This window comes from Opisthorchis viverrini (assembly GCF_000715545.1).
Source record: "Opisthorchis viverrini unplaced genomic scaffold opera_v5_226, whole genome shotgun sequence".
NCBI lineage: Eukaryota > Metazoa > Platyhelminthes > Trematoda > Opisthorchiida > Opisthorchiidae > Opisthorchis > Opisthorchis viverrini.
The window spans coordinates 55,284-67,557 of NW_008751881.1; the positions used below are offsets into that span (position 1 = coordinate 55,284).

A 12,274-nucleotide genomic window follows, 5' to 3' on the forward strand; every position below is an offset into this window, starting at 1 on the left:
ACCTAGAGCGTCATAGAAAATGTCCTTGGCAGATTCAGAGCTACAGTCAGTTGGGGCGTATGCAGACACAATAAACAGGGTGCGATAAACCTCACTTTCCGAGATTCCCCTCACAGATGTTGCCAAACGAACCGCACAGAGGCGACTGTCTACGGGTATCCAATCAAGCAGAGACGGTTCCGCTCGTTCGCTCAATACAATACCCACCCCAGCATATCCAGCTGCAGCGGCCTCTGCATCACCAGAGGTGCGCAGTCGGAACCTGGAAGAGAGCGAGGGGGCAGTCAGTTCGATTACAGTACTTGCGTCCTGCATCCTTGTTTCTGACAGACAACATACATCAATACAGAGGGAATCCAGCGTACGCGCAAGAGCCACTTGTTGATCTGCTTGCTTCAGTGTGCGAACATTTAAGGTGGCTAAATGGACAGGCTTTCGGGGTTTGAAAACAGACTTCGAAGTGTTTAGGGTTGTAACTGAACTCGGACGTGCAGAAGCTGCAGCTGAGTGTGATGCAGGGCGAACAACACGGTCCTAGAGCTGGGACCTGCAGAGTATTCGAATTTGAGTTGGGGAGGGTGGAAGAAGGAAAACGTGAAAGTGTAAGAAGGGAGGCGTCAAATGCAGTAGGGACCTGAGTTTCAGAGGCCTGGTGGCAAATCTTGACAATGGAGATAAGCGCACCGAAGTCCTCAAAACTGGCTAAACTAGCTGGGCAAATTCGAATCCAGAAACCTGTTGATTGTTGGAAACGCCCTCAGATTGCAAAGCAGAATGTGGGACTTGCCCACAGCAGGGTTCTAACGAACGATGTCCTGTGTGCGAGTAGGGGCCGAGATGGACCAAGTGCTTAAAGCGCAAATTTACTGACCGGAAGGCCCGTATTTCGAACCCGACCTCTGCCTCTCGACTTCCCCTGTCCAGGCTTGGGCAACCTGGTAGTATCCCAGCCCTCGTGCTTTCTTAGGATGGCATGGCAGCTATGCACCGAAAAGGTGCTGCAGCTGAACGATGTGTGCGAGTTGAGATGGGATCATAACCAACAGCAAAACAACCGTTGGAAAATTAAGACCACAAGAGAACAACCTAGTGAGGCGAAAATGAGGGATGAGAAGTTGATTTCAAAAGCGCTGTATTCCCAAGGGAGATGAACAAAAGCAAGATGCCTACAACTTTGACCAACATCAGCTCAGCTGAGCACTATAGCGGAGTGAGACGCCGTCAGTGAGAGTGGTCCAGCATGTTTTGCGAAAGTTATCCAACACGAGGCCGACACACAACAACAAACAAATAGCAGTCCGGCTAGGAAGCGAGATCATGCCCACCACAAGAACCGGCTACAAGCCATGTCCTGTAATATTTAAATCTGTAAAAATCACGCGGACCTCTCTAGAGCGTCGGAAAGATCCCACAGCACTAATTTTGACAATGGCTGCCTCCATTTCGCGCTGCCACGCTATACCTGTCCCATGGGAAATTTTGCCAGCATGCGGTGTAAGTGCCGCTTTCGCGATTCTGATTCACTACAAAGTTATACAAAGTTTCGTCGTGGACACGTTACAGAACTCACAGCTACATAACACCAACAGGGAAGTTGATGCCAAGTGACAATTATGTTGAAGGCGATTTCTGGATGACTATGGAAGATATTAACTTCCTGTCACTCGTCGGTATCAACTTTCGATTGCGACATCGCTCGTGCTAAGATGAACTTGGATATGACTCTGGGGTACGATGACAGTGCTTTGAGAGGGACCAAGGAGCAAGAAATTACAAATTACGCCAACAATTCTATTCAGGCCACCGAGTAACTCAAGCACTTTCTTAAACCAATGGCTGAAACTGATATTTAGAATTACAGACTTATTGAGTTGCACCAGTTGCCAACAGGAAAAATCCACCGAAGACTACCAAACAATTTGTTTGGCGCTTCCCCAACGTGATTGCTTGATTTCACGCATCCTGTTGTCGGAGCGGCGAAGGTTCTATCGGCAGCAAGTGTTCATGATCTACCCTACAATCGTGTTCGTTCTACAAAGGCTTACTGAGTGGAGCTACTGCAATTCGAAACACAAGGCCGCGAACATATTGTTTTGATGAATGTCCGACGCAGATAGTTGTAAACAGAATGCTGAGTTTTCCTAGAGCTGGGACCTGCGGAGAAAGTATTCGAATTTGTGTGGGGGAGGGGGGAAGAAGGAAAAGGTGAAAGTGTAAGAAGGGAGGCGTCAAATGCAGTAGGGACCTGAGTTTCAGAGGCCTGGTGGCAAATCTTGACAATGGAGATAAGCGCACCGAAGTCCTCAAAACTGGCTAAACTAGCTGGGCAAATTCGAATCCAGAAACCTGTTGATTGTTGGAAACGCCCTCAGATTGCAAAGCAGAATGTGGGACTTGCCCACAGCAGGGTTCTAACGAACGATGTCCTGTGTGCGAGTAGGGGCCGAGATGGACCAAGTGCTTAAAGCGCAAATTTACTGACCGGAAGGCCCGTATTTCGAACCCGACCTCTGCCTCTCGACTTCCCCTGTCCAGGCTTGGGCAACCTGGTAGTATCCCAGCCCTCGTGCTTTCTTAGGATGGCATGGCAGCTATGCACCGAAAAGGTGCTGCAGCTGAACGATGTGTGCGAGTTGAGATGGGATCATAACCAACAGCAAAACGACCGTTGGAAAATTAAGACCACAAGAGAACAACCTAGTGAGGCGAAAATGAGGGATGAGAAGTTGATTTGAAAAGCGTTGTATTCCCAAGGGAGATGAACAAAAGCAAGATACCTACAACTTTGACCAACATCAGCTCAGCTGAGCACTATAGCGGAGTGAGACGCCGTCAGTGAGAGTGGTCCAGCATGTTTTGCGAAAGTTATCCAACACGAGGCCGACACACAACAACAAACAAATAGCAGTCCGGCTAGGAAGCGAGATCATGCCCACCACAAGAACCGGCTACAAGCCATGTCCTGTAATATTTAAATCTGTAAAAATCACGCGGACCTCTCTAGAGCGTCGGAAAGATCCCACAGCACTAATTTTGACGGTGGCTGCCTCCATTTCGCGCTGGCACGCTATACCTGTCCCCTGGGAAATTTTGCCAGCATGCGGTGTAAGTGCCGCTTTCGCGATTCTGATTCACTACAAAGTTATACAAAGTTTCGTCGTGGACACGTTACAGAACTCACAGCTACATAACACCAACAGGGAAGTTGATGCCAAGTGACAATTATGTTGAAGGCGATTTCTGGATGACTATGGAAGATATTAACTTCCTGTCACTCGTCGGTATCAACTTTCGATTGCGACATCGCTCGAGCTAAGATGAACTTGGATATGACTCTGGGGTACGATGACAGTGCTTTGAGAGGGACCAAGGAGCAAGAAATTACAAATTACGCCAACAATTCTATTCAGGCCACCGAGTAACTCAAGCACTTTCTTAAACCAATGGCTGAAACTGATATTTAGAATTACAGACTTATTGAGTTGCACCAGTTGCCAACAGGAAAAATCCACCGAAGACTACCAAACAATTTGTTTGGCGCTTCCCCAACGTGATTGCTTGATTTCACGCATCCTGTTGTCGGAGCGGCGAAGGTTCTATCGGCAGCAAGTGTTCATGATCTACCCTACAATCGTGTTCGTTCTACAAAGGCTTACTGAGTGGAGCTACTGCAATTCGAAACACAAGGCCGCGAACATATTGTTTTGATGAATGTCCGACGCAGATAGTTGTAAACAGAATGCTGAGTTTTCACTGGTTTCATGGTGTGTTTGTTCTTGAAGAGATGGTAAATAAACAATGGAGGATGGAAGCCTTTCACTATACATTTTCAATGACAAGAATAGAGGTGCAACGGAATGGCTGTTACCGGGGTATATGTGCTTTGGCAGATGAGCGGTACATTACAGAAGGCGATTCACGTCCAAGTTAGATTGGCTTCGCGATTTATTTTGATCCCATGAGCTGTCACCATACTATCCACATGTCACTTGCAGCTTCTCATGCGAGGTAGAGGTGCGACAGTCAACAGTCGTACACCACCAAACTGACATAAAATGAGGTTCAAGGCAACGTTAACCCATGCGCTGAACCGATTTCAATGGAAAATGCGACACCATACTCCCCCGGGTTGACTCCAAAAGCGTTGCGCATCAAAAAGCGTGATGAAGCTGGATAAATGACAACCAGGACAAAAATAGATTAACCAAGCCTTACTTGGACATGCACATGGCAGCAAAAGCAACACGTGACTTCTGCCCACCCGAAAGACTACCGATAGGTTGAAGAGCCAACATGTCCGTGATGTTAAATCCTGCCAGCTGAGAGCGATAGGTCTGCTCATTTTGACTGGGGAATTTTCGCATCAGAAATTCCAAGCTGTTTAAGCTCAAATCTAATTGGTCCACATGATGCTGACTAAAGTAGCCCACACGGAGACCACGATGTGTGTGACGCATACCAGAGGTTGGTTCAAGTTGCCCCAAGAGGACGCGCAATAGTGTTGTCTTTCCCGCGCCATTTTCTCCCACCTACAAAATAAGATAAGATAAGAGAAAATAAGATAAGATAAGAGAAAATAAGATAAGAGATTCGTGATCACACTAGTAAACAGCCAGGATATATATTGTGTCACGAAGTTCTGAGTTTCAGTGATTCAGAACGACGTAATTGAAGAATGTTCCAACAAACTGACGAAGAGAAATGGTCATTGATGCCGCCAGAATTCTGAGAATTCCTTTAGTAAAATGCTCGTGAGGAGGAGAGTAAAAGAATGAGGATAATTAAAACCCTGGTGGAAACACAAACAAGCAGGATGCTTCTAGATATCATAGTACTGCAACGACCTGAGAAAAACTTACAATGCAGATCCGGGAGTCCGAAGAGATACTGAGGTCGACTTTATACAGGATCGGTTTTTCCGGTACGTAGTGGAAGCAAACTTCGTCAAGCTGTAGGACAGGTGAGGATAGTTTATCACAGATAGGCAAGTGAATGGTGATTTTCGGATCTTTCTCCGGCATTGCAAGTTGCGGAAGACGTTCCAACATTTTCACTCTACTTTGAACGAGCCGGGCATGGTTAGCCTTGTACCGAAATTTGTCGATAAATTGCTGATTGGATTAGAGGAAAACCACAGAATTAGCGACCAAGCGACGGGTACAACTGGTAAGTGACATGGGCCTCTCCTAGAAGAATGGACAGCTCTACGGTCCGTCTACATTCAACTTACACTGATGATCAGCCATCGATTCCTGAATGGTAGAGCTAAGACTCCTATCTACAAAGTTTTGGGTATGAATCTCTGTTAGACGAAAAAACAGTCGCATATAATCAGTTGGTGAATGGTCATCCAATATAAATCAACTCCACTTTCAACCAGAAACCCACAGCTAAGTGTGGTTATGAACCTGCTGCTTAGAACAAGATGGAGTTGGTTCTTCTAGGTGAAGTACCGGAGTTTTCGGCATTACACAAATCCGTCAGGGATCACTAAGTGAGGATGCGTTTTGATCTGGTCCAGGATATTTATTAGACTAAGCTGTTTTGCAAAAATATTCCACGTATACTGTCACCGATAAACCACGATTCCGTTGTCCGAATTACTACATGACACCTTGCATTTCAGGTCGTGAGGCTAAATGACGTAAATACTGATCGACCGCGGACAAGGACAGAACGAATTGAGGATCAGTAGACATCATAAAATACTTCTGTAACATTACGTTCCATAAAGAGTAGTTTTCGGACCTACAGTTTGGTCATACGCAGCAGTGAATAAATACTGATCGCCAGTGGCCATCCAGTATCCACTAGAAAAATGTACCGGTCTATTTCAAAGTCAGTGACACTGGCTTTTGTTTGGATTTCTGTACACTCATTCGTAATGCTGAGTGAACTTCGTAAGATACGCTGTCTAGGGTGGTTTTGTTGGAAAACTCATGGCCGGTGGGTCCAACCCAGGACTATCGAGAAAAAAATGGCGACATCATAGCATAGATCAGATGCATACCTGAATGTGTGCGCGTTCGGCCTGTTGCGCCTCATATTCACGTTGCTGTGCAAGGAGACGGTCCGCACGCGCTTGTTCAAACGCATCATAGTTACCACGATAGACATCGAGTCGGCGGGAGGTTAGATGAATAATGTCCGTTGCCACATTATTCAGAAACGAGCGGTCATGAGATACGATGACCATTATGTTTGATGAGGACTGCAATAAAATTAGAACATGATGGTATTCATAAACGTAACACACAGCTCATAAGATTGCTGAAAACCCTTCAACAGCCCACGCCGGTTTTGTCCTTCTCGGGGCTCGTCACGTAGATGCAACCCCGAATTTCCGTCAACCTTATGTTTTGCTTGAACCCAGCATATTCAGCTGAAGAACATCACAAGCGAGTGATTCAGCTGGGATTCGAGTGTCTCTCGTGAAAACCAAACTTGTACACAAGTGGGTGTATTTGTCAAATGATGCTATTTGCTTGCCCTTTCAATGAAGAGCTGTACAGACTTTCTCACGATTGAGTAAAGTAGCCACGTTGAACCTACCCGAGTTACCCGGTCACAAAGTCAGAGCTAACCTAGATCAATTCAGTTAACATCTACGCAAAGGTGGGCTCACATATGGATCTCGGCGAATCAATAGGCAATGATGAGAAAACCAGCAATCACCAACGTCAGCGTGTGGATGGCTTCATCATGCACATAAGTGCGTTAAGCAAAGCCTTCTATGAAAGTGGTGCTCCGAATCTAAAACGGTTGTACATTGAGACGGGATATAATCGCGGCACACAGCCTCTGGTCGAGCAGGCCAACTGCTAATTATCCACACGCTGTCCAAAATGCAATTATACTAAAAACGATGCTTGGCCATTTCGTCCTCGGTTTCATCCCAGATCCCTACGCGCAAGCTGGTTCTGGCCAAATGAGCACATTCAAGCCTCGAAGGTGGTCAGAATCTAGAAGAGCTGAAAGTTTACTTTTTGCCAAGCCGATCAAACAGAAGTCGGAGTACAAAGCAATAAAAAAGTAGTAGAATGATCACAGTCTGAGACTCAATTTCGGTAAAATTGTGGGATTCCAAAACTAGACACACAAAACATTTTCCAGTAAGGAGAATTCTGGCAGCTCATATGGTATAGTACTGTAGAAACCGAAGCCCAGTCGAAGTTGAAATATCAAGACATACCCGTAGATATTCTTCCAACCAAATCAAAGCACGCATGTCAAGCATATTGGTTGGTTCGTCGAGTAACAGCAGGTCAGGCTTTGCGAACAGTGCCTGTGCCAGAGAGAGCCGCATCCGCCAGCCACCTGAGAATTCCTTGGTTGGACGTTTCTGAAAGAACGGGGTATATCGTTCAGTAGCCACAGAAACAACCATAAAAAGCATAAACGCTCAGTTCAGACTAAAAAGTTCTTACACCCAAACTAACTCGGGAAATTAGAACTTTTCAGCATTTCGTCCGCTTGGGTGGCGAGTGGTCGCAGTAAAACTGTTACATTGACTCTATCCATGTTACCGTCGGCTATATAGAACAAAGGAATGTTTATGGAAACCAGCTAACCAGCTACCAAGGAACCAACCAGCCAAACAAGGATACAAGGAAGACAAAACACCTACCTGCATCTCTGGATTGAAGCCCAAGCCATGGAGAATGACTGCCGCACGTGCTGGGGCCTTGTCTGCCTCGATGGCTGCCAGTCGAGAGTAAACTTCCGCCAAGAGATGGCCATATTTCTTTTCTTCCTCCGTTGCACTGTCACTCGGTACCGATAAACCGTTTGAAGAAACACATGCTTTCAGCTGTGCCAACTGGGAAAGCAGCGCGGTTCTTTCTGTATCAGCTTGCACCACACTATCCAACGCGGGCGTTGAATCGCCGGGTATTTCTTGTTCCACATGGAGAACCCGTAATCCAGGTGGGAGCTGGAAATCTCGCCTGAACAGTGGTTAGAACGTAAACACGGAACGGGCTGGAGATTTAAAAACCAAATATACAATAAGCAATAGTCGTCAACCAAGCTACGGTCCTACCCAACAAGTACTGATATCGGGCAACCTCGTAAATGAAGCGAAATGAAGGCTGCAATAATTTCATATGCATAAGTTTCAAAATACAGACAGTGCCCATTTCCTGTATGCCCTATTTGGCATACGGACTAATGTTTTTAGAACACACAAGAAATCACAAACAAAGGAAGTTAATCATCTGTTTTACCTGGAGAGAGCACGCAGCAATGTGGTTTTTCCAAACCCATTGCGTCCGACGAATCCGTATCGTCTACCGTAGGACAGGGTTAGATTTGCGCCTTGGAGGAGTACCCTGAAGAAATACACACGATATTTAGTAGAGACCAGAGTTGATAGTAGAACCTAATACATGAGAATTAAGTCAACAGCGTCAACCAGATGACCACAATCTTTCCAAAAGAAACAGCGGTAGTACAACTATACTACCGTTGCTACATGGGCTGTCTGTGGATAGAAACACAACGTGGTGTAGCATAAATTCACGTTAGGTAAAAAATCGTTCAGCTGTAGCACCTAGCTGCCTAGCTGCCATGCTGCTCGAAGGAAGTACGAGGGTTGGAATACTGCCGGGTTGCCCAAGCTCAGACAGGGGAAGTTGAGAGGCAAAGGTCGGGTTGGAACCACGGACCTTCCGGTCGGTGAATTCGCGCTCGAAGCATTGACCTATCTTGTCCCTTTACGTTAAGTGTTTATGTCAAGAATGTGAAAACTCAGTATTCTGGAGGAACGAAAATTTTTACACGCAATGAGCTGAAGGAAGCCAATGTAGACCGATTTGCACCGATTTGGATCGTAATTCCGCTAGCAACCAATTGGCTAGGCTCCCAACCTCAGTTGTTTATTTCACAAGTTGTCTTTAGTTTGACCACTACAAATGTATTGATCTGAAGACCAGACCCCGAAAAGCTTAATGTTTATTACTGTTTGCTCATTTAGACCATGGAAATATTCATATGGTATAGGTGCGAACTATGGAAATGTTTTATTCTACGGGCGAACTATCTCAACATCAGAGTTCAATTAATTGTATCCATTTTTAAGAGCAGAAGAATCTCATGGTAACACACATGTTACCACACGATTGTGTGGCATTGTCAGACGAAACAGCTAAACCGGATTACTGTTCGTTGATCTGCTTTCCAATTGTGACAACTGGCTTGCAAATATTTCGTCACTAATCCAAGAGACGTCGACAGAGCGCGGTTGGACAGATACCTACATACAGATGTTTATATCCTGCCATCCGAAGGAAGCACGACGGCTGGGATACTACCAGGTTATCCAAACCTAGACATGGGAAGTCCAGATCGGGTTCGGCCCATGGACCTTGTGGTAAGGTCACGCTCAACGCAGGTAAGTAAGGAGGAAGTATCATGCCAAATGCGCACTGGTGAGGAGCTAGAATGTCAGATTACCAGCCGCCGGATCAAAAAAGGGTGAATGAGCACGAGCTGCCGTTTTCTGACACAATGTCAGGCCGGTAATAAAAGTCTAAGTTGCACCAGGGTACCACCATAACAAGTTGATCTAAAAACCTGGTGCAAAAGGACATAAGGTATCCCTAGTCGAAAAAAGACAGTATAAACTGAGTTCTCTTAAAAATACAGTCAACAGCAAAAACGCTACTGACACTGGTAGCTAGGCGGACATTCATCATCAGAGCAGATAACTCAATTGTCGAAACAGTATAGCTCATAACCTTCTGAAGTGTCAAGAACCGCCCAAAAAACAGCACACCGCTACCACATACTTCCACCCTGCGGAACCACACTCTAGGAGGAGTCACTAAGTTGCGTGAACTTGGCTTACAAGATAAATTCAAAACGATGTGCAGGCATGCACTCTAATTTAATAAGATGATAAAACTTAAAGCCCTAACCACATAATGCTACAGCAATTCGGGCTTGTCAAGCAGGTGGTCGTAATAGAGAGGGACATGGAGACTGAGACTTGCCACTGTGGTCAAAATCTTCATCACTGAAGATGTCACATCAGCCATATATACTGATCCTTAGCTGTCAAACAATCGTAAGGAGAGTGCCCTGGAAAACAGCAGAAAAAGTTTAGGGACTTGGCGAAAAGAAAAGGCCAGTCTACGTGAACGTTTGTTCACATACACCCAGCACACGACAGACAAAGTCTAGCAAAGTAATCCGGCTGGAAAGTGACAGCATGATCGCAAATGAGGTCAACTTGGGATAACTCATTGATTGGGGCGCGAACTTGCTGACCGAAAAATCCTCGGGTCGAACCCAACCCTGGCATCTCGATCGCTCCAGTCTAAGCTTGGCACCCTAGCAATATCTCAGCCCTCGTGCTTCCTCGGCAGAGAGGCACAGAAAGGGTATTAGAGCTGAACAAGAGAGAGAGAGAGAGAGGGATTCGCTATGTGCCATGTCCTGTAGGGTTCCTAACCAAATGCGAGGAAGCAGGAAAGTCCGAAGATCCTAAACCACCCAGTTTGGCTGTAGCCGCTGACATTTCTTACCGTCCTCAAACTGGGTAGTGTGGGATCATCTTGCCTCCCACATGGTCGTACAAACAAAGTGATCGGTACGAGTGTTGATGGGCAGAGCACTGCAGTATGTCCCTGTTTTGCAGTATATCCTTTGAAAATATTACAAACGAAAAGCCGTGTACACGATATGGTACTACCTAGAACCCAGTATGCTAACCGGAAGGTTGCCAACCCTTGAGATTCAAGTAACAGTGCTAGAAGGTGAGAAGAACTGTAATTTATTGGTAGTGTGAGATTCGGAAGCGGTTCATTTGAGATTCCTGTAGATATAACTAGTCTATGCTGCAAAAATCGTTCAGCTGTAACACCTTTCGATGTTCAACTACCATGCCACTAGAAGGAAGAACGAGGGCTGGGATGCTGTCACGTTGCCCAAGTCTGGACAGGGGAAGTCGGATGGCAGAGGTCGAGTTCGCACCGCGGACTTTCCGCGCTCTAACCACTGAGCCATCTCGCTGAAAAGCTGAGGATACATTCACAGCTGTTCCAGCCACATTGGGAATCACCAGCAATGTGTCTCATACGAAACTCCAGGGAGTTTTGAACCTGCGACCTCCCAGCCAGAAGTTTGAACACTTGAAGATCTACCAAGATCGGCTGATCAGCAGTGTGAGGAAATCGTACTTAGACAGGATATAGCGCCAGTCCTTCCTCTGACAGAAAAAAACACTACTGGAAGCATTTCAAGACTAGTTCTGGAAGAGTACCTTAGTAAAACATGCAAGTTGGACGCAGTGGAAAACAAGGCGACCGTGTAAATATCGGTAGGCTTCTGGAGGAACGTAGTGTCTGTAACGCTAACGGTGTTCTACGCATTGCACAGTACAGTGGAGAATAGTATTTTACCTGCTTCCATAACAGACATCAAAGTTTTCTATCCGAATATCACCAACAAATCGACCAGAAGAATCCACAGTTGAGTGAACGTCGCGTCTATCGATCTGCTGACTAACAGTGGCGACGTCCTCCCCGTTGTCCAGAGATTTTATGGAACTAAATATTATAGGGCACATTGTCTTGGGACATACTTAGTGCTACAAGATCCAACAGTTCTTGAGTTCAATCCTTTTTTCTCTTGCTTTTCTTTAAGTTTGGCCTCAGCCTTCTCGAGCTTCTTGAGGTCCACCACGGAAGACATATCACGCTTTGCCATCCAAATGCTATTGTTGTCCGCGACCTTGTCGGAGAAGTTATCAAGTAAGGTGGCCATATGTACAGGAGCATCTAATGTCTGCTCATGGTCCTTGAAATTCTGCCTGCTAAAAATGGTCATAGAACAAGGAGCACGTACGAACTCATCAACGCATAGATCCTGGAACACAACTCGTCCACTTCTTTCTCAGACACCTCAGTGGAAAAGCTACTCAGAAGACCACCAATCGCATCGTGCACATCACCTTCACAATCAAAATGTTCGGCATTTTCCTGCAAAATTCCTGAAAAATTAGTAAGTAAGGTAGGGTTACCTTCAACGTAGCTTGAAACATCACTGTCTAGCGTTGGAAAGGTTGTTCTAAATAACTCAACCGCCAAGGCCACACCGTCTGCACCGCTCATCTTCGGAATGAGTTGCCACGAACCCGTTTTTCATGGAGTGCTTGATGACAGATTTGGGTCACAAAGTAGCTGCAAGGAGAACAAACGGTCGGGAATAAGTCTTACAGCAAACGGCAGGTAACTTACTGCGATTATATATATATATATATATATATATATAT

At 45.8% G+C, this 12,274-nt stretch overlaps 2 protein-coding genes across 2 annotated transcripts in view; one reads left to right on the forward strand and one right to left on the reverse strand.

Annotated features, from left to right (window-relative positions):
- Positions 1 to 12,274, reverse strand: part of T265_08538 (hypothetical protein) — a gene marked incomplete at both ends in the record, with an annotated part of 21,997 nt that overhangs the window by 4,558 nt on the left and 5,165 nt on the right. The window contains 8 exons of the mRNA XM_009174375.1: positions 4,216 to 4,529; positions 4,860 to 5,111; positions 6,011 to 6,211; positions 7,193 to 7,342; positions 7,628 to 7,946; positions 11,403 to 11,549; positions 11,585 to 11,812; positions 11,848 to 11,992. Coding sequence (XP_009172639.1) covers positions 4,216 to 4,529; positions 4,860 to 5,111; positions 6,011 to 6,211; positions 7,193 to 7,342; positions 7,628 to 7,946; positions 11,403 to 11,549; positions 11,585 to 11,812; positions 11,848 to 11,992 — 1,756 coding nt within the window. The remainder of the gene's footprint in view (positions 1 to 4,215; positions 4,530 to 4,859; positions 5,112 to 6,010; positions 6,212 to 7,192; positions 7,343 to 7,627; positions 7,947 to 11,402; positions 11,550 to 11,584; positions 11,813 to 11,847; positions 11,993 to 12,274) is intronic.
- T265_08539 (hypothetical protein) lies at positions 6,628 to 6,825 on the forward strand (the record flags this gene model as incomplete). Its single annotated transcript, XM_009174376.1, has 1 exon — positions 6,628 to 6,825. One exon carries the CDS (start codon positions 6,628 to 6,630, stop codon positions 6,823 to 6,825), a length of 198 nt encoding a protein of 65 aa, XP_009172640.1.